This window comes from Aquarana catesbeiana, linkage group LG05 (assembly GCF_042186555.1).
Source record: "Aquarana catesbeiana isolate 2022-GZ linkage group LG05, ASM4218655v1, whole genome shotgun sequence".
Classification (NCBI taxonomy): domain Eukaryota; kingdom Metazoa; phylum Chordata; class Amphibia; order Anura; family Ranidae; genus Aquarana; species Aquarana catesbeiana.
In genome coordinates, this window is record NC_133328.1 from 31,652,689 (window position 1) to 31,675,282 (window position 22,594).

The window sequence follows — 22,594 nt, forward strand, 5'->3', positions numbered from 1 at the left end:
AAGAGAGTTTTTTTGTTTTTTTTTCTGCCAGAAAGTGCCAATCAGAAATGCGAACCAGAAGGAATTTTTTTTTTCTACCTCCTAAACGAGCTCAAAAAATCCCTGTAATTGTCCTAATGTGCATAGTCACATAGGATAACATTGATTTGGTTCTACAGGCAGAACACAAAACTCTGGTAGAAGCAACGTGTTTTTTTTTTGTTTTTTTTAAGCCAGTGTGCATGGAGCCTAAGCGGCGCCAAAAGCAATCCTACGGGTCGCAAGGGTGGCTCGGTGTTGAAAAGGTTGAGCGAGGCTGCATTAGAAGGTACTGAGGTCATTGAATCCGGATTTTAGACCAGATATTGGCATCTTCAGAAGAAGAGCTTTGCGGTAGCAGGCTACACGTGCCAGAAGTAAAAACTTTACCTAAAGCAAACTTGCCAACATGGCTGTTGGTTCTCTCAGCTCCTATCGAGTTTTGGAGTAGGCTTTTTCCTAAAAGGGTAAACCAGCTTACTGCCTGGTGTACGCCACACCTGCACTACTAGATTAAAGCCTTGATTACGCTGGATAGCAGCCACCTTGACCAGTTATATAAAATTTTTGCTATTTTCTATCTAAAAATGTCTTTGTTTACTTAATTCATTTTGTCCTTCCTTTCCCATGCCGAATACCCAGAAAAGACAAAAAAAAAATAAAAATACCAGTGAAGTTCAGGAGGAAAAAGATTGCATCATATATATGTTTTTTTTTTCTTCCATAAAAGCCTTCTTAAAATACATTCTGCATCTTTCTATTTCCCTGGTTCTCGGAGAAAAAGCAATTTTACTCTAGTTTTGAGTCCATTAGCTTTATGAGGAATAAAATACTTACACCCCCTACCTGCAAAACTGCGAGTGGCTCTGGATATCAGATTGATCCTGATTTAAGGCTTCTGCAAGCTTTCCAACCCCCTGAATTTCAAGTGTCTGACTTTCTTTTCCATACCCCCAAGGAGCCTTCAATGCTTTGGTAATTGAAACCCTTTATGTCTGGGGTAAGTGGCTTCTACTGAAGGATTAACCATACCAACTTTTTCAATATTTTCTCACCTCATGTTTTTCCCGTTTAACAGATTAATACGCAGAGCCCTGTAGTTGAGGAAGGTTCTGATTTTCCTCTTTAGCATTTGAAGGGCTGCGAAAACAAGTTTGTTTTTATGGAAGAGGTTTTTGATCAATAAACATTCTCCGAACACAAGATAAAAAAAAACCTGGTTTTTGTAGTTGAGGATAACTTTATCCAGCCCCAGCATACATCGTCATGGAGCCAGTGTTGATATCTCTGTTTGCAGTTTTCTTTTGGTGAACATGAGAGGTCCTCTGCTGGTCCTGGTGAGTTTGCTCGGCTCATGTTTTAGGAGAACTCAAATAAGTTGCTTCCAGTGAATTTATTTATAAATACTTATGTGTCCGTTTATGAAGCAGTGAAAAAATTTCACTGCTTCATTCTCAGAGGAGATCTTTCTCCTCTGGATGCCAGTTTATGAAGCTTTGTAGATCGCTTCTCCTTTAGAGGAGTGAAGTGGTCTACAAGAGCTTCAAACAGTTGGGAACGGCCCCTGATACTGGAATCTCATGAGACTTTACGAGATTACAGTACCAGAAATTCACAGAAACACCGAGATGGCAGTTTATCAAGCATTGATAAATTATCACTGCTCAGTACACGGACAGACGGCATGGTTAAATCTAATAAAATAAAGAGCCCCCCTACATGATATATTATATATAATATATATTAGAGCTGCACGATTCTGGCTAAAATGAGAATCACAATTTTTTTTGCTTAGAAGACATCACGATTCCCGTGGCGTAACATCATTTCACATTAAAACAACAAAATTGGGTTAACTTTACTGTTTCGTGTTTTTTTTTTTTTTTTTTTTCCCCAAAAAATTGTGTTTGATATATACAAATTAATTATACAAACTGCAAATACAGTGACATAAAATATTGCAGCAATTGACATTTTATTCCCTAGGGTCTCTGCTAAAATATATAGAATGTTTGGGGGTTCCAAGTAATTTTCTAGCAAAAAATACTGATTTTAACTTAAAAAACAAGTGTCAGAAAAAGATTTAGACTTTAAGTGGTTAAACTTCCTGCATTAACATGTTGTTTAATAACTTGGCAGACTGCCTGGATTTTTTTTTTTCACACAGAAGTTTATCCCTTTGATCTAAGAAGGAAGAATTCCTTACAATGTTTCATGTTAAAAACTTGGCAGACTGCCCAGATGTTTTCTTTTGACAGCTGAGTGAGCAGATAATTCTCTCTACTTGTTATATGAAAGAATTGTCAAACTCTGCAATAGAGATGTCTGGGGGTTGAATCGAGATTACGATTTTTTAACGATTAATTACCGTATGTGTGTGTGTGTGTATGTGTATGTGTGTATATATATATATATATATATATATATATATATATATATATATATATATATATATATATATATATATATATATATATATAATTTACACACGTTTTTTATATATATAATGTGTGTGTATACACATAAATATGACAGGGGGGCATGGTTACTGTCTTGGGGGTCTGAACGAGTTATAAGGAAGTTGATTATCTTCCTCCTCAGATCCCCCGGGATTCTCTTCACTCCCCGATTCTCCACCTCTGAGCTGGTGAATCGGGGAGGGTGAATTCTGACACAGATCACCAGTGAAGCGCTGAGATCGCAGCCTCAAACTGGCCATTTCTGTGTCTGTCAATGAGGATTCTCAGTGTGCGGAGATCATCGGCGGGAGAACATGTTCAAACATGCTCCCCCCTGATTAGCTCTGGGACATAAACCGTTTATGGACTGTGATCAGTAGCGATCTTCTGGATCTCTGCTGTTCACTGCTTCATAAACGGACAACCTCAGTGTTCGCTATATAAGCTAAACCTACTCGTCAACACAAATGGCTAAAAATTAACCACTTCAATACTGGGCACTTATACACCTCCCTTCTCAGACCAATTTTCAGCTTTCAGCATTATTACATTTTGAATGACAATTGCGCGGTCATGCGACACTGTTCTCAAACAACGTTTTTATCATTTTTTTTTTCCCCACAAATAGACTTCTTTTGGTGGTATTTGACCACCTCTGGGGTTTTTATTTTTTGCGCTGCAAATAAAGACCGAAAATTTAGAATAAAAAAAAAACATGTTTTTCTTTATTTCTGTTACAAAACTTTGTAAATAAATAAGTTTTCTCCTTCACTGATGGGCACTGATGAGGTGGAACTTGTATGCAGAACTCATAGGCGGCACTCATAGGTGGGCATGTATGGGTGGCACTAGTGGGAACGTATGGGCGGCACTAGTGGGCAGCACTGATCAGAGGTGCTGGCAGGCATCACTGATGGGCAATGATTGCCATCCCTGGTGGCCATGAGTGGGCATCCTTCGGGGGGGGGGGGGGGGAGCGGCTGCACCAATAATCAAGCAGTGAAGATCCCCCCCCATCAGGAGAGCAGCCAATCGGCTCTCCTTTACTCATGTCTGTCAGTGCGAGTAGAGGAAAAACTGATACACGGCTTTTCCTGTTTACACTGTGATTGGACTATATGGTTTTGCTATATGGTGGGCGGTAAGTGGTTAAAGAAGAGCTTCAGTCTCCCCACAAAAAATTAAGTCAGCAGCTACAGATACTGCAGCTGCTGACTTTAATATAAGGACACTTACCTGTTGAGGGATCCAGCGATGTCCTCACCGGGACCGATTCTTTAATCGGCTTTGGGTGCAAGCTCTAGTATCTCTAGTAAAGGGAAACGGGAACTGAAGTCTTGCGGCTTCACAGCCGGTTTCCTACTGCGCATGCGCGAGTCATGCTGCGCTTTGTGGATGGTCCCATAGTTTTCTGGGACCTGTGATGTGTCCCTGAAGCAGGGTGGATAAAAATTGATTATTTAAAAAAAATCAAGAAGAAAATTCCTTTATCACATTGTTTTGCAAATCTATGTACATTACAAACTGTATGATTGTTTAAAGAGAAATAGACGTAGACGGCACAGTGGTGTAGTGGGTAGCACTCTCGCCTAGCAGTAAAAAGCTGGTCGCTGGTTCGAATCCCAACCACGGCACTACCTGTCTGGAGTTTGCAAGTTCTCCCTGTGCCTGCGTGGGTTTCCTCCGGTTCTCCGGTTTCCTCCCACACTCCAAAGACATGCTGGTAGGTTAATTGACTTCTGTCTAAATTGTCCCTAGTATGTATGAATGCGAGTTAGGGACCTTAGATTGTAAGCTCCTTGAGGGTAGGGACTGATGTGAATGTACAATGTATATGTAAAGCGCTGCGTAAATTGACAGCGCTATATAAGTACCTTTTAAATAATAATAATACCAGGCTCTAAGTGTGAGGAGGAAGGGCAAGCAGTAAAAATGAAAGTGAAACCTTCTAAGCAGCTTATAAACTATTTGATGAACTATGTCCATTTCTGCACATAGCTTGAAGTGCTTTATTCCTCCCTTAAGGAGCAAAATGGCAGCAGGCCGTAAAAAAGACCCAGTTTGGGAATATTTTAATGAAGTTTCTCTACCTATGGGTAAAGTGGGTAATATAATGTTTTATTTAAATTAAAGAATTTGAGTAGTTCTCCAACTAACATTAACCTAAAATCGGTTCTTATGTCTTATGTTTTGCTAACCTGACAGCTTATTATTCTAAATAGGAAACCTTCATTTCGTTTGCAAAGATTCTAACTGCCACCAAGAATGAGTCCTTACATTTAAAGAGCACCTGTCATTTCAGATCCATCATGGCAGCACCAGTTAGCGGGCATCCACACACCTGCTGCACCCACGTCCCTCACCTTGTTGTGTCACTGCTGCATCACCAGCCGTCCCATTAAAGTGAATGGGACTGTCGGTGAGTCAACAGCGGGTCAGAGGAGGAGCCACTGCGGGACAGAGATGACAGTTGCTCTTTACAAATGATTTAAATCAAATCCACCCTGCCCAAAAGACTGCGGGGCAGTGGGGGGGGGGGGGGGTCGAACTTCCAGCTTAGATCGCCTTGGCAATATGAGCTGGAAGTGGCAGCGGGTACCTGTCAAAACCAGGTACCTGCTCCCCCCCAAAAAAAGTTTTAGGTGGAGCTCCACTTTACATTTGGTACCAGAAACTGTACATAAAGTGTGCAGACGTGGGCAGAATGTTGACACTGTTGCTTGTCCAAACATTAAAATGGGGAAGAAGCATAAATTAAAGTAGAACTGTAGGCAAATCTTTTGGGACTTTTGGATTTTCTTTGACTCTCAATGATAAAGGTAAACGGGACAAATGGAGAAGGTGGATCTCCTTAAAGCGGAAGTATAGTTAAAGAGGAGCTCCAGGCTCCTTCAGAAAAAATGAAGTCAGCAGCTACAACTACTGTAGCTGCTGACATTTTAATATTCGTACACTTACCTGTCCACAAATCCAGCGGTGTCTTCTTTTTCAATTGGCTCGGGTGCTGCCGCTGCCATCTCGGGTAAGGGAGTCCGGCAGTGAAGCCCTGCTGCTTCACAGCTGGCTTTGTGAATGGCACGGCGGCGGTGGGAAACTTCCGGATGACTTTGCCGTGGCAAAATCAGCTGGAAGTGGGAGCAGGTACCCGCTCCCCCTCGAAAGGTGCCAAATTTGGCAGTGGAGGGGGGGGGGAGGGGGAGAAGGTAAATAAAGGGAGCTTCCCCCAATCTTCTCCCTGCAATGTAAAGTCCTATTGTGCTGGTATCCATCACAGACTAGCACATTATGAAAGAAAACTTGAAACTAAGCCCTCCATCGGCACGCTGACAGGGCTTCAATCCTTACCCAGTCTTCCTTCTTGGTTTGCAGGCTCCGGTCCTTTGAATGCCTGAACCGTGATGATGTAACTCCCGCTCATGGGTGCGGGAATCACTGTTTACAGCACAGCGCTCTGAAGGAACGACATGTTAGAGCGCTGCACAGACATTAGAAGATATTCAAACGTTGCGGGAGATATTCCTTGTACCCACAGGTAAGCTTTTATTATGAGCTTACATGTAGGTAGAAGTGTCCAATGGGACTTTACTACCACTTTAACGGGGGCACAGACAGCAAGAAAAACTGACAGGTCTTCTAATACCTCTCCACTCTATCCAAAACTAAAAAAAGTTTTTCCTTTTAGTTATTGGTGCTAGATATGTTGGTGGCAGCAACTCATAAATTGCTCCTTGGATTTTCACGTTCTTCAGCCTCTGGAGTTTATAGAGAATTATGTGGAAAAAAATCTAGTTTGTTGCAGATCTATGAGCAGAAACACTTTAAGAAAGTCGGAGTAATAGACGGACTTCTTTAAAGGGTTCACCTTTACTAAAAAACTGCCTATGTAGGTAGGGGGCTTCTGTCGAGAAAAACAAACTGTGCAGCTTTGACCAAAGTTGGCTAACGGCCTTTGCTAAAAGTGTAGGCCGTTTATGTACCTCATGAAGCCTGACTGAAAAACTCCCCGGTATTGCATCATCCCGTGTTGCCTTGTTGCAAGGACCTTGCTAAGTCATGCCCAGCTGTCACTGTTCACATCCACTGTCACAGAAGTGAGCTTTCAAACGCTGAGCTCAGAACTACTGCATCAGGGGAAAGAGAGAGAGAGCGCATGTAAGGGGATTTGAATCCAAGAAAGAGCTCCCTCCTATGGAGGTGAACAGTAACAGCTGGGTGTGCCTTGGCAAGAAGGCTAATCAGGGAGATGCAATCTCTGGGAGTTTTCCCATTCAGGCTTCATGAGGTATGCGAATGTTCTACACCAGTGGTCTCCAAACTGCAGCCTGTGGGCCGGATGAGGCCCTGTGCATGCCCTTATCTGTACCTTGGGGCACTGTTGCTACCACTGATATGAGGTCCATTTACTCCCACTGATATGAAGCTCGACTCCCTTCGCTGACGCAGACGATGGGGCTGACGCCGATGATGGGGCTCGACTCCCTCCACTGACCATCAAGTCTGAGACGTTGTCTACTCCCACTGGCTGCAGCCCGGCTCACCTTAAAGTGGTTGTAAACCCACCAGAAAAAAAGTTTAAAAAACCTGCAATTCCAAGGCATAATGAGCTAGTATGCATAGCATGCTATTCATAATGAGCTGGCATACTAGCTCATTATGAAATACTTACTTTAGATCGAAGCCCCTGCAGCGGTCCGGGCACACTGCTCTAGCCGGCGACATGTCTCCAGGAGTTATTTCCGGGTATCGCGGGCTCTGGCGCTGTGATTGGCGGGAGCCATAATGACGTCACTACCGCACATGCACGCGGGAGCCGCCGGTAATGGCACATCGGCTGAAGAAACTGCACGCTTGGTCCGTTTCTTCAGTGCGCATGTGCTGATGATGTCGGCGCACGCTGATGCAGTGGATATCTCCTAAACCGTGCAGGTTTAGGAGATATCCACGGTACCTACAGGTAAGCCTTATTATATAGGTGAAATATTCCTTTTAAATATACAGTATCTCACAAAAGTGAGTACACCCCTCACATTTTTGTAAATATTTTATTATCTTTGACAACACTGAAGAAATGACACTTTGCTACAATATAAAGTACTGATTGTTCAGCTTGTATAACAGTGTAAATTTGCTGTCCCCTCAAAATAACTCAACACACAGCCATTAATGTCTAAACCGCTGGCAACAAAAGTGAGTACACCCCTAAGTGAAAATGTCCAAATTGGGCCCAAAGTGTCAATATTTTGTGGGGCCACCATTATTTTCCAGCACTGCCTTAACCCTCTTGGGCATGGAGTTCACCAGAACTTCACAGGTTGCCACTGGAGTCCTCTTCCACACCTCCATGACGACATCACGGAGCTGGTGGATGTTAGAGACCTTGCGCTCCTCCACCTTCCATTTGAGGATGCCCCACAGATGCTCAATAGGGTTTAGGTCTGGAGACATGCTTGGCCAGTCCATTACCCTCAACTTCTTTAGCAAGGCAGTGGTTGTCTTGGAGGTGGGTTTGGGGTCGTTATGTTGGAATACTGCCCTGCGCCCCAGTCTCTGCAGGGAGGGGATCATGCTCTTCATTATGGCACAGTACATGTTGGCATTCATGGTTCCCTCAATGAACTGTAGCTCCCCAGTGCCGGCACCACTCATGAAGCCCCAGACCATGACACCCCCACCATGCTTGACTGTAGACAAGACACACTTGTCTTTGTACTTCTCACCTGGTTGCCACCACACACGTTTGACACCATCTGAACCAAATAAGTTTATCTTGGACTCATCAGACCACAGGACGTGGTTCCAGTAATCCAGCAAACTGTTTGTGGGATTTCTTGTGCATCATCTTTAGAAGAAGCTTCCTTCTGGGACAACAGCCATGTAGACCAATTTGGTGTGGCGTATGGTCAGCACTGACAGGCTGACCCCACCCCTTCAACCTCTGCAGCAATGTTGGCAGCACTCGTATGTCTATTTCCCTAATACAACCTCTGGATGTGACGCTGAGCACGTGCACTCAACTTCTTTGTTTGATCATGGCAAGGCCTGTTTTGAGTAGAACCTGTGCTTTTGAACTGCTGTATGGTCTTGGCCACCATGCTGCAGCTCAGTTTCAGGGTCTTGGCAATCTTCTTACACCCTAGACCATCTTTATTTAGAGCAACAATTCTTCTTTTCAGATCATCAGAAAGTTCTTTGCCATGAGGTGCCATGTTAAACTTCAAGTGACCAGTATGAGAGGGTGAGAGCGATAACACCAAATTTAACACACCTGCTCCCCATTCACACCTGAGACCTTGTAAAACTAGCAAGTCATGTGACACCGGGGAGGGTAAATGGCTATTCGTTTTGCACTCCTAAGACCTGTTTTCAGCAGAGCGGTCTGAAGTCCACTCTCTGCTGAGGTTGCACAGATCAGTCCAGGCACCGCATCTTCCTGACTCTGGAAGTCTGGATCCTCCAGGTGCCTGGACTGATGGCAGTCTCAGCCTTTCAGCGAGCTCCCTGCCCCTCCACAGCTCAGCGCTCCAGTGAGCGTGAAGGAGCAGAGCAGGAGAGCTGATGATTGACAGTCCGCAGCTCTCCTCTTGGGGAGGTGGGAGAACCGAGCCATCAGAGATGTTCGATCGCTCGGTTCTCAGTGCAGAGACGCCAGTGGACAGATGCTGCATCCACCTAGGTAAGTATGATTGGGTAAAGAAAGCCAAACACATACTTCTCCTTTTTAAAGTAAGCGTAAACATGTCCCTTATATTTAAATTATATTTACCTTTCCCAGGGTTCAGCTTTAAATTGGATGTAAAGTTAGTACATGCTAAGAAAATACAATTTATCCCAGGAGCTATCCCTGTGCAACTGGGAAAACCTCTGAATACAATAGGTGGAGTAATAAGAATGATAATCTCCCTTTTAAAATTCCCTACCTAGGAATAATGCAAGATTAATAAACAAGGTCAGTACATTGTCAACTTTTATTTTAAGATATGGAAACAATAAATTACAATGTTTATTTAATTTAATGACCCTTTAAAGTAAAATTCCACTGTTTTTGGAGGGGCGCTGGGGAACAATCCTTTACAGGCCAATTATATACATTGTAGCAAATGTCATGGCAGATTTCTGCCCGCTTTCCTTTTGATGATGCACAACTTTTCTGAGAGGGAATTTCTGGCTGCCATCAGTTCTAGAGAAACATTGCATGTTCCGTCACTCCTGTAGATGGCTAAATTATCACCAAAGGTAAAATGCTCACAATAGGACATAAAAGACTGAGCTGGAAAATGTACCTCGGCCTCTCTGTAGATTTCTGGGAAAAAAATAAAGACTGTAAGTCAGTTTCATGAGGAGGAAAGAAGGTTTCTGGGGTTTTGTGTATACACAGTGCTGCAACGTTCCCATTTGCTATGCTTGAGAAGATTTCAGATTTTTGCCAGGATTTGGAAAGTTATAGCAGGCTGAAGACTGAAATGGGTATTTAGCAAGGTCAAATGACTTGTGTAGTATTATAAATCTGTTTTTTTTTTTTTTTGTTTTTGTTAACAAGCCTAGTTCTCCTTAAAGTGGAAGTCCATGCTAAAACTAATATTCCTGCATCTATAGACACCCACAATCTAACGCTAACCTATCTAGCCCTGTAAAGAAAAAATTAGTATACATACATTTTCTGAAGCTGATCCGACCCGATCCCATGCTGAGCTGTCAGCCGCGGCTTCGCTGTGTAGGTGGGTGCAGAGGACACGTCCGACAGCAGAAGCCCCATAGTAACTCAATGGGTGACGTCACTTCTAGGGCTGCAACTAACGATTATTTTCATAATCGATTAGTTGGCTGATTATTGTTTCGATTAATCGGATAATAACCTTTAAAAAAAGTGTGGTGTATAATTTAATATGTAAAGTTTAAAAAAAAAAGTATTCTTAAAAATCTCTATGCAGTGGTAAATATAAATAACCAACTATATTTTTAGGGAGAAAAATCTGAGAATAACAGACAGAAGAAATTTACTGTATATAATATTGGAGGTTGAATCTGGTAAATATCAGACTAGGAGATACATTTTTTATTTGGACCCCTTTCACACCGGGGCGCATGAAATGATCCCTGCCCTCTGTAATGTTCCCTGCCTCCTTGTAATGTGCCCTGCCTGCATGTAATATGCCTTGCTCCCACGTAATGTTGCTTGCCTCCATGTAAAAGTTTACTTTAAATGTAATTGTAATGCCTTCTATTACCTCCAGTCTATCAGCCTCCACCTTCTCTGGGTTCAGATGCTGGTCTTCCCTGCACAGAGTCTTTAAAGTATTTTTTTTTTTTTTAAACAAACATGTTATACTTACCTGCTCTGTGTAATGGTTTTGCACAGAGCAGCCCAGATTCTTCTCTTCTGGGGTTCCTCACCGATGCTTCTGGCTCCTCCTGCCTTCAGAGTGCCCCAATAGCAAGCTACAAATTATAGTATAGTGTGCCATAATAACAAGGTAAAAAACTTTTGCCTTTACACCCCACTCACTTCCTGCCCAGGACTACATGTTCCATGAGGCATTGCTTCTCACACATTCACAAGTTCTCAGGCACTTACTGACATGCGTGGACAGTTTACTGAGCTGTATGTCTGCTGCACTATATTTCCTGATATGTAAACAAATAATGCATTCTGTATGCAGGTCAACTAATCGGCTGGCCGATTAATCGATTATGAAAATAGTTGACAACTATTTTCATAATCGATTAGTTGTTTCAGCCCTAGTCACTTCCCATTCATTTCACAGCCGTTATCGGCCGTGTCCTCTGCAGAGCTTCCGCCTCTGGAGATCGGGTCGGATTGGCTTCAGAAAGGGTATGCTTACTAATTTTTTTTCTTTACAGGGATAGATAGGTTAGTGTTAGATTGTGGATGTCTATAGATGCAAGGATTTTAGTTTTAGCATGGACTTGTACTTTAAAAGTGATTCTGAAGGTTAAAAAAATAACAACTATGTTATACTTGCCTGCTCTGTGTAATGGTTTCGCACAGAGCATCCCTGATCCTCTTGTTTTTGGGTCAACTGCTGGCGGTCCTGCCCCCCTCCCCCCCTGCTGAGTGCCCCAGGAGCAAGCCTCTTGCTATAGGGGCACTTGGGCAGGCTCACTCCTGAGCCACGCTCCTGTGAATGGGCATTGTCTAGTCACACAGAGCGTGGCTCGGACTCGCCCCCTGCTCTCTCCTCTGGCTCACTTGCTGTGATTGACAGCAGCAGGAGCTAATAGCTCCTGCATCTTTGTGAGCCAATGAGGCGAGAGAGAGAGACCCGGGAGAGCCACTGCTCTCATGCACATCACTGGATCGAGATGGGGGTCAGGTAAGTATATAGGGGCTGTGGAGGCAGAACTGCACCCGGAAAGTTTTTTTTTTTTTTTTTTTGTGTGGGTTTTTTTTTTGTTTTGTTTTGTTTTTTACCTTCATGCATAGAATCAGAATAGAACTGCTTTAAAGTGGATGTAAACCTGAATTTTTTTTTTATTTTTATGTCATAATGTAGAGTATAAAATTTCCTATCATTTGAGCCCAGTCTTGCCACAAAGAGTTAATCCAGCTCTGAGCAATCCTCTTTTATTGTTCACTGAGATAAAACTTGACAAACAGAGAAAAACGTTGTCAGATCCTCCCCCTTGCTGTGAGTGACAGGTGATTTACATCTCGTGCACTGGCCTAAGACATGCATTATTTTTTAATTCCCACCCCCACTCCTTTCTTCAGCAGCTCTGCAAGGATTGGCTGTTCCACACCTCAGCATGATTGGACATGCTGAAATCATGTGGTTCCTTTGCTGTCTTTTCACTGGATGTTAGAGATCATAGCAGAAGTTCAGTGTAAGAAATACACAGGAGAAAATGCATATTGACAAGGGGAGTGTAGAGGTGGGCGGGGAGTCTACTGACATCAAGACTCCACCCACCGAGCTCCAGACAACAGACCCGCCCACAGAATCTGCAGTTTTTCGGGTCTCATAACAGACAGAGGGGAGACATTTGACAGGTAAAGATACATGCAGGAGGCCTGTATATCCTTATAGATAACCCCTATGGCAGTAGTTTAGAAAGGATGACATTGGGTTTACATCCACTTTTAGTGCCGGTTCACACTGCTGCGCTGCGAATTTGTTCCGTTTTTTTTTGTCCTGTGTGAGGTGCGAATTTACCGCGATTTTACCGCGAATTTCAGGAGTTGGTCATAGCTGCGATTGATGTTCGAGCCAATGGAATCATAATGGAAAAAGAAAAAAGGTGTTAACTTCCTGTGTATTTCCTGTTTTTTGTGGAGAGTAGTGTGGTGGAATTCGCACATATCTGAACCAACAATGCGATTCCAGAACGATGTACATTGATGTCTATGGAGGCTAAAAACGCAACGCAGTAAACTCGCACAAGATCCTTTTTTTAATCGCATCGCATTCGTAGGGGAATCGCAACGCATGTATGTGAACGACGGTCATTGAAAACAATGACTTTATGAATGACATGCGAATTCGTTATGAACTCGCATCAGTGTGAACCGGCACTAAAGGCTAAGTTCACCTTAGGGGGAAACAAAATGTTTTTGCAGGTAAAAAAAAGGTGCATTAGTTATTTTTCATCAGGAGCCTGCAGAGAATTGCATTACAGTAGATCACAGATGCTATGGCAGGCTCCTGCAGGCACCGCCTTCAGCTTTCTTGCCCATACCCTCTGTAGAGGCTTTCATTTTAGAAATCTGTGGAAAGTGTCAATGAACTACAAGGGTGTGCTCATCAGCACCCTCGTAGTTTTTTTTTAACTACAAGCCATCAGCCACGGTGGAAGATGGGACAGGTAGTTCATTTATTCAGATTCCTGCTTTGTGGATGGAGTCTCACAAAGCTGTGCTGTTTTTGAAACCTGACAGCCTGTGCAGCGGACAGGAACCTCTGCCTACTGTCATGGGGGAGGATATCGGGGGTTACGGCTGGAGCGTATTACACCCAAAAGACAGGTGTAACATGCTCAAAAAAGGTGAACTTTGTCTTTAAAGTGTATGTCCAGCTAGTTTTGGATGTAGAAAAGTATTAGACCCCCTGAAGTGCTTCTATCTGGGTCTCTGAGCGTTTTTTTTTTTTTTTTTCCCTTTCCCCTTCCCCTTTACTGCAATGGTGACACTGGTTTTACCAGATGGGAAGTCAGGGACAAATCTTCAACAGTGACAACACTGTAATACAAAGCTGATCACATTTGCATCAGGCATCTGTGATAGTGCAAAATCAAAAATTATGTTTTTAAGCTACAGGAAAAAAAACGCATACTGTACTGAAATACTGCAAAAGCAACATACTGTCACCAGCACCAGACCATATCCCCAAAGCCTTGTACACATTATGAGTTTTGGGTTGAATGAAAAAAAATTGTCTTCTCTGGTCGAAGCCGCTGTACTAACGATCCATCGTTAGTACATCAATCTCCCCAGCTGATCTATTGTGTTCTGCCAGGGAGATGCCCCCTTCCCGGCCAGAACACTCCGGGTAGCGCTCTCAGCCATTCGCCCGACAGAAGCCGGGCTGAATGTTGGCCGGGTTTTATTGAACCGGCCAATGTCATCCGACATTTGGCCCTTGTGTACGGGGCTTAAAGTGGTTGTAAAGTCAGAAGGTTTTTTTTTTTTTTTTTTATCTTAAATGCATTCTATGCTTTAAGATAAAAAGCCTTTTGTGTGCAGCAGCCCCCCTCACACTTACCCCATTTCTATCCAGCAATGTCCACGATTGCCTTGTCAGTCCGGGACTCTCCCTCCTGATTGGCGCCATTGACTTATGCTGCTGTCAATAAACTCAGTTAGCCAATCAGGAGAGAGAGGAGGGGGGGGCCAGGGCCGAATTGCAGCTCTGTGTCTGAATGTGCAGCTCGGCTCGGGTGCCCCCATAGCAAGCTGCTTGCTGTGGGGGCACTCAACAGGAGGGGGAGGGGAGCCGAGAAGAGGAGGATCCGGGTTGCCCTGTGCAAAATCGCTGCACAGAGCAGGTAAGTAGACCATGTTTGTTATGTTAATAGTAAAAAAAAAAAACAAGACTTTACAATCACTTTAAGGGTCCTATCACACAGACTGTCCCACCAAATCCACCTTTCAGGTTTTCAGAAGGGAAGCTTAACGTTAGTCCACGGGCAGGTGGATGTAAATGGACTTTCACTTATCAGAATACCACTACCCATCAGAAAATGCAACGGAAGTGACGTTGCGAACAAAATTGCTTATTGCGCATGTGCTATGCGTTCCAGAATGGCCACTATACGTTTCCTAATGTGACGACACACAAAGCCAGCAGCAGACCTCTTCTTACACCCAGGCAAGCAGGTGTTTCATCAGATTAGGCGACGCATCAGAATTTGTAACGGAAGCGATGTTCCGTCGCCGCCATCTTGCTACACCCCACACTCCTCCACAGTAACGATACAGTGAGAAGGGGGCAAGCGGACATCTTGTTACACCCACCGGAGTCTTGCATCTCACACTTATTTTTAACAGTAAGCGGAGCTTATATAGTGAAATACAGTATTTAGAAATCCGACTGACTGTTTAGATGTTGAATTTTTAAAGCAGCGGCAAGCCTGCTGATCTCACAGGTTTGCAAATCTGACAGAACGCAGATGCTTTTATAATTCAACATGTAAACAGTCCGACGGGTTTCTAAATACTGTATTTCACTATATAAGCTCAGTTTACTGTTTAAAAATAAGTGTGAAATGCATGAATCCGGTGGTTGTAACAAGATGTCCGCTTGCCGCCTTCTCACTGTATCGTTGCTGTGGACGAGTGTGGGGTGAAGCAAGATGGCGACGAAACGTCACTTCCGTTACAAATTCTGATGGGTCGCCTAATCTAACGAAACACAGGCAGAAGGTGGCAACGGCCATATTGGAACACCCCGCACTGCTCAGCGGCAAACTGATTATATACTGAAATAGACTACTTCACTCTGTCGCGGTGAAATGGTCTATTTCAGTATATAAGGTGAGTTCTTACACCCAGGCAAGTCTTCATTTCCACACTTATTTTAGCAGTTCACTCACCTTCTATGCGGCACTGATAAGAAGCTACTGACAGGCACTTCGATGGGGCACTGATTGGCACTGTTGTGGGCACTGTCAGGTGTTTATTATGGGGACAGGCTGGCAGGTGTTGAGCACTGATTGGCAGCTGATGGGCACCTTTTGATAGGGGCTGTGCTGACAATCAATGTTCTGATTATCAGCACAGACCACCCCCCCCCCCCCCCCTGACGAGGAGAGCCGCCGATCGGCTCTCCCTGTCAGCGTGAACCGAGGCAAGCCATTTACTAGCACTTCCTGGTTCACACGATGATCAGCTGTGATTGGTTACAGCTGATCACGTGGTAGAGAGCCTATGTCAGAGGCTTCATACCATGATCGGAGTTGCGGTGTGTCAGACTAACACACGGCACCTCCGATCGCCGCGCTGTGTGTCCCCCACGGGCGCGTTCCGGCCAGTGTTCATTTTGGCAGCAAATTTCGATTTTGTTTTAGTCTTAGGACTAAAATGGCATTTTAGCTATGATTAAGCACTGTTTGTAGTGTGAAACGTGTCAGCTTTTCTGTTCTGCTGTGGCATGTGTTTTTTGATTCTGTGTTTTGTTTTGTTGTTTTTTTTATAAAAGGCATTTTTTTTTTTTTTTTTGGAGTGCGGCTGTCCAGAACCATTTCCTATTTATCACACTGCGTGCCCCCCCCCGCGGGTGCGCGCCGGCCAGTGTTAATTTTGGCAGCAAATTTTGATTTCATTTTAGTCTTATGCCCCGTACACACGATCGGACATTGATCGGACATTCCGACAACAAAATCCTAGGATTTTTTTCCGACGGATGTTGGCTCAAACTGGTCTTGCATACACACGGTCACACAAAGTTGTCGGAAAATCCGATCGTTCTGAACGCGGTGACGTAAAACACGTACGTCGGGACTATAAACGGGGCAGTGGCCAATAGCTTTCATCTCTTTATTTATTCTGAGCATGCGTGGCACTTTGTCCGTCGGATTTGTGTACACACGATCGGAATTTCCGACAACGGATTTTGTTGTTGGAAAATTTTATATCCTGCTCTCAAACTTTGTGTGTCGGAAATTCCTATGGAAAATGTGTGATGGAGCCTACACACGGTCGGAATTTCCGACAACAAGGTCCTATCACACATTTTCCGTCGGAAAATCCGACCGTGTGTACGGGGCATTAGTCTTAGGACTAAAATGGCATTTTAGTTTTAGTTCCATTTTAGTCTTCTGCAATTGTTTTTAGTTTTAGTTGTATTTAGTCGATTAAATCTCCAGTACATTTTATTCGACTAAAACTCATTTTAGTCGTCTAAAATTGAATGGGTGTAATTAAATTGTAATGCATTAGTTAACATTTCTCTACAATTTCCAAACTCCTTATATACTGCTGGAGTGAAAAATCTAATATGTTATTATTTATGGTATTGAGGTATGAACATGCACTGCAGACCAGTGTTAATTTTGAAGTCAAATTTAAATTTAATCTTAGTCTTTTGACTAAAATGGCATTTTAGTTTTAGTCGCATTTTAGTCATTTCAATTGTTTTATCGTATTTAGTCGACTAAAATGTTTTAGTTGACAAAATTAGCTCTGGCGTCGGCTGTGTTTATCCTGGGCATGTCACATGACGTCCGGTCAGGATATCACAACCACTTTGTTGCCGTCATTCTGCTATATGGCGGGCGGCAAGTGGTTAAACAGTTTCTCAGTCCTCTAACTGCCACTTTTGCTGGACAGCTTGGTCTGTTGAAGGAAGTTGAAAACTAACATACTAGCTGCATCACCAGGTGAAAAAGGAAAAAAAAAATAATGCTTTTAACACATCTAAGAACTGGTAAACCGCAATATAATCCATTTTTTGTTTTTGGATTTAATGTCGCTTTGTTTCTTTAGGTGTTAGAGGCTTGCAGAAAAACAGCATCCATTAAATAAATATTATTTTTCCTATTTTCAGTATTTGTTTACCAAAGCATTTTGTTATATGACATTCTTCACAGCTCTCTACTCCTAGCAGTTGCACTTACCGCAATTTCTGAAAGTGTGTCAGAAATAAGTATTTTTGCATAGGAATGTTGGATAATGTCACTTTTGAGTGATTTTGATTTGAAGCTTGCTTGAAACAATTTTCCAGCTATAGCTGTAGCCTGGGCGACGGTGTCGGCTCGGCAGAGCGGTTTTCTGTAAATTTCACCACGCTCGATGGTTTAACGTCTCAAAATGAATGATTGCAGTGGAAAGGGAATTTGTGTGAGATATCGGTAATCACAGAGCAGCACATTAAAACTGTTTCCACTCGGTGCGTGCAAATAGATGTGACATAGACGGCTTCAGTTAAGAGCTTGTTAATCGGTCATTTCCTATGTGTGATACTGAACATTTACACTTTTGTAAAAGAGCAAATGCATTTACTTTCAGTTATTAATAAATTTGAGCTCATGTTCTGAACTAAATATTGCCCAATATTTTTTACTTTTTGAAAATGTTAACATTGAAGAGATGTTTATTGTGTTCATTAGTAGGCGTTTTTATAGAAGACCGAAACCGTGGAAGCCCAAAGACACACAAAGCCATTTGACTTTCAACTGTGATCAGCTGTGGTTATTTTGATCAGCTGAGCATGAAAATAACTTTTCTGGAGCATTTTAGTCTCTGGTAGTGCAAAGCACTGTCACCAGGATCTCCAGGATTAAATTGTGGACAGGGAACAAGTCAGGAGATGGCCACAAAAAATTTTTTTTCTAAGGCTTTATCAATGCCTAGAAGCACAGTGAAGTCTATTATTAAGAAGTGGAAGGTATTTGGTACAACACTGACCCTCCCTGGATCAGGACGTCGCTCCAAACTGGATGAAAGAGCCAGGAAAAAACTGGTCGGAGAGTCTACCAAGAGGCCTACAGCAACTCTAAAGCAGTTGCAGGAATTTATGACAAAGAGTGGTCATTGTGTCCATGTGACAATATCACAAATTCTCCACAAATGGGGCCTGTATGGGAGGGATGCAAGAAAAAAAGTCATTCCTCAAGAAAGGCCACATGCAGTCACCACTGAGCTTTGCCAAAACGCACCTTGAAAATTCTGAGGCCACATGGAAAAAGGTGTTCTGGTCAGATGAGTCTAAAACTGAATGATTTGGCCTCAACACCAAACAATATGTCTGGTGGAAATCCAATACAGCTCACGATCCAAATAACACCATTCCTACAGTAAAGCATAGAGGTGGTAATATCCTGTTATGGGGGGAGGTGGTAATATCCTGTTATGGGGGGAGGTGGTAATACCCTGTTATGGGGGGAGGTGGTAATACCCTGTTATGGGGTGTTTCTCTGCAGCAGGGACTGGAGCACTTGTCGGGATAGGAGGAAAAATATATGGGGCAAAATTCTGTTAAATTCTGCTGCCCTCTGCCAGAAAGTTGTCAATTGGAAGAGGGTTTACTTCCCTTCCAACATGACAATCACCCAAAGCACATAGCAAAAATGACCACACAGTGGTTGAAGGAGAAAAAGGTGAATGTCTTTGCGTGGCCTAAGTCAGAACCCCATTGAAAATCTGTGGAATGACTTGAAGACTGCAGTCTACAAACGGCCACTATCAATATTAACTGAACTTGAGCAGTTCTGAAAAAAAAAGTGGGCAAATATTGCAGTCTAGATGTGAAAAGTTAGTAGAGACACCACAACAGACTAAAGGATGTAATTAAAGCAAAAGGTGGTTCAACAAAACACTGACACAAAGGAGGGGGGGGGATCCTTTTTCCAATTCCATGATTCTGTTTTTGATGTTTTTTTTTTTCTTTTTTTTTACATGTTTGTGTTAAATCTTTCACTTGGATGTTATAAGTTGCACTGAGTAATACAGATGGATAACACACAAATTGTGCCGGTCTTCAATTCAGGCTGCAAAGCAAGAAAATTAAAATTTTAATTAGGGAGGAGTGATCTTTTCTATACCCACTGTATGTAGGAGAATTTACTTAATCTCTGTGCATCACCCAAGGCCAGTCACTTCACTGTGTTTATGTGTGACCCCCTTTCACCCCTTTCACACTGAGGCGTTTTTCAGGCGCTTTAGCGTTAAAAAATGCGCCTGTGAAGTGCCTGAAAGAAGCCTCATCTGCAATACCAATGTGAAAGCCCGAGTGCTTTCACACTGAGACCCCTTTCACACTGGGGCGCTGCGCTGGCAGGGCGTCAAAAAAAGTCCTGCAAGCAGCTTCTTTGCAGCACTTTCGTGTTTTTGCCACCGGGTTGGGTGCGCCGATGGCCCGAGCCCTTTCACACTGCCAGCGCACGAAAAACGCCCCAGTGTAAAAGGGGTCTTGAGCAGCGCTTTACCATCGTTTTTCGGGCGCTGGCAGTGTGAAAGGGCTCGGGCTTTCACATTGGGATTGCAGATGAGGCTTCTTTCAGGTGCTTTTTTTTTTTTAACGCTAAAGCGCCTGAAAAACACCTGAAAAACACCACAGTGTGAAAGGGGTCTAAGGGTTTACCACTTTAAGAAGCAGCAGGAGATGAGGCTAAAATAGTTGGAGGTTTGCACAGCTTTCCCTCCAGCAAAGAGAACTGTGAGTAGCACGGTGTTGACACCACAGATTTACAGCAGTGCCTATTGTAAAAGTACAGCAATAGAAATGTAGATGTTTATATTATGTGTTTTTTTTTTTTTTTTTTTTTGTACTACATTCCTGTTTTTTATACTATAGAAGAACATTCAGCCTTACCTCCCTAATTTGTTCTTACAGCATTGTTATCATTTTATATATTTGCCACATTTTAAGCTCTTCCATGGTTGCTTTGTGTCGATCAGTAGGCAGATTAAGAAATAGAAAAGATGTGTAAACGTTTGTTCCCGGAGCTATTCTGATGTATCTGTTCAAATCTTTTCTTCTTTGCAGGTAGCTTTACCCAAGAGGGCCGATCCAGCTGAACTGAAAACTATATTTCTTAAGGTATGGTATTGATTTTAAGGTTTGGGATTTATAAAATGCAGCTGTATACAACTGGGAAAGCTGTACTACATATAAACCACAAGTTATATTCAGAAACCGTAATGAATGTCCTGGAAGTCCACACAATGAGGAACATGTGATACTTCTACAGCCGTGGCCAAAGGTTTTGAGAATGACACAAATATTAATTTCACAAAGTCTGCTGCCTCAGTTTTTATGATGGCAAATTATACTCCAGAATGTTATTAAGAGTGATAATATGAATTGCAATTAATTGCAAAGTCCCTCTTTGCCATGAAAATGAACTTAATCCCATAAACAACATTTCCCCTGCATTTGTGAAGAAGGCTTCAGGGTGCCCAAGAAAGTGCAGCAAGCGCCAGGACGGTCTCTTACAGTGGATTCAGCTGCGGGATCGGGGCACCACCAGTGCAGAGCTTGCTCAGGAATGGCAGCAGGCAGGTGTGAGGACATCGGCACACACAGTGAGGAGAAGGCCTTTGGAGGATGGTCTGGTGTCAAGAAGGACAGCAAAGAAGCCACTTCTCTCCAAGAAAAACATCAGGGACAGACTGATATTCTGCAAAAGGTACAGGGATTGGACTGCTGAGGACTGGGGTAAAGTCATTTTCTCGGAATCCTCTTTCTGATTGGGGCATCCGGAAAAAACCTTGTCCGGAGAAGAAACATTTGAGCGCTGCCATCAGTCCTGTGTAAGGATGAGCTCAGGCGTGTTCGAACAGCCCGCATGCAGAGCCCGCCAGGAAGTTGGCGCTGCGCTAATCACAGGCAGTGAGACATTTCCCAATGCGCGGCTGCAGAGATCGGGAAATGTCTCACTGCCTGTGATTAGCGCAGTGCCGACTTCCTGGCGGGCTCTGCACGTGGGCTGTGCGAACATGCCAGAGCTCATCCTTAGACCCCTTTCACATTGGGGCGGTTTGCAGGCGCCTGCAAACCGACCCGAAACAGCCGCTGCTGTGTCTCCAGTGTGAAAGCCCCGAGGGCTTTCACACTGGAGCTGTGCTCTAGCAGAACGGGAAAAAAAGTCCTGCTAGCAGCATCTTCGGAGAGGTGTATACAGCGATCCTGCCGACAGAGGCGCTTTGCGGTGGTTTTTAAACCTTTCTGGGCCAGTAGCGGGGGGGTAAAACCTAGTGGGTGAATACCGCCACTAAAACGACGTTAAAGCACCGCTAATAATAGCAGTGATTTACCGCCGACGCACATCCCACCCCAGTGTGAAAGGGGCCCAACTCCTGTGTCATGCCAACAGTAAAGCATCCTGGGACCATTCATGTGTGGGGTTGCTTCTCCGCCAATGCAGTGGCTCACTCACAATTTTTTCTAAGAACGCAGTCATGAATAAAGAATGGAACAAAACATCCTCTGAGAGCAACTTCTCCCAACCATCCAAGAAATGTTTGGTGACTGACAAACAATGCCTTTTCCAGCATGATGGAGCAAAAGGCAAAAGTGATAACTGAGTGGGTTGGCAACAAAACATCGAAATTTTGGGTCAATGGCCAGGAAACTCCCCAGACCTTGATCCCATTGAGCATTTGTGTTTAATCCTCAAGAGGCGGGTGAACAAAAAGACCCCACAAATTCTGACAAACTCCAAGCATTGATTATGCAGGAATGGGCTGCAATCAGTCAGTATGTGGCCCAGAAGTTGTTTGACAGCATGCCAGGGAGAATTGCACAGGTCTTGGAAATAAAGGGTCAACACTGCAAATATTGACTAGTGCAATTGTCAAAGCCTTTGACAAGTATGCAATGCTTGTAATTCCATCATATCCAACATATGACTAAAATATATAAAATGACTGAAAGATATAAAACCACTGAAGCAGCAGACTTTGTGAAAATTAATATTTGTGTCTTTCTCAAAACTTTTGGCCACGGCTGTAGAGGTTATATTCACCCGCTTCTAACTGACCACTAACAGTACTGAAAGGCTTAGTGATCTATTTATCAAGATCATGACATGAGATGAAATGGTCATTTCTTTGGATATGTTTTGTTCCCCCCCCCCCAGTTGGCAATGAAGTGTTACAATGAAGTAAAAAAACTTGATTGATATTGGCAAAGAAAAATAAATTTTCCTGGGGAATGTTTTTT

General features: G+C 43.3%; 1 protein-coding gene across 2 annotated transcripts in view; it reads left to right on the top strand.

Annotated features, from left to right (window-relative positions):
• The window catches only part of SLC25A13 (solute carrier family 25 member 13), a 236,108-nt gene that overhangs the window by 17,452 nt on the left and 196,062 nt on the right, over window positions 1-22,594 (top strand). For both annotated transcript variants that reach the window (XM_073629566.1, XM_073629567.1), the window contains exon 2: window positions 20,417-20,470. In XM_073629566.1, coding sequence (XP_073485667.1) covers window positions 20,417-20,470 — 54 coding nt within the window. The remainder of the gene's footprint in view (window positions 1-20,416; window positions 20,471-22,594) is intronic.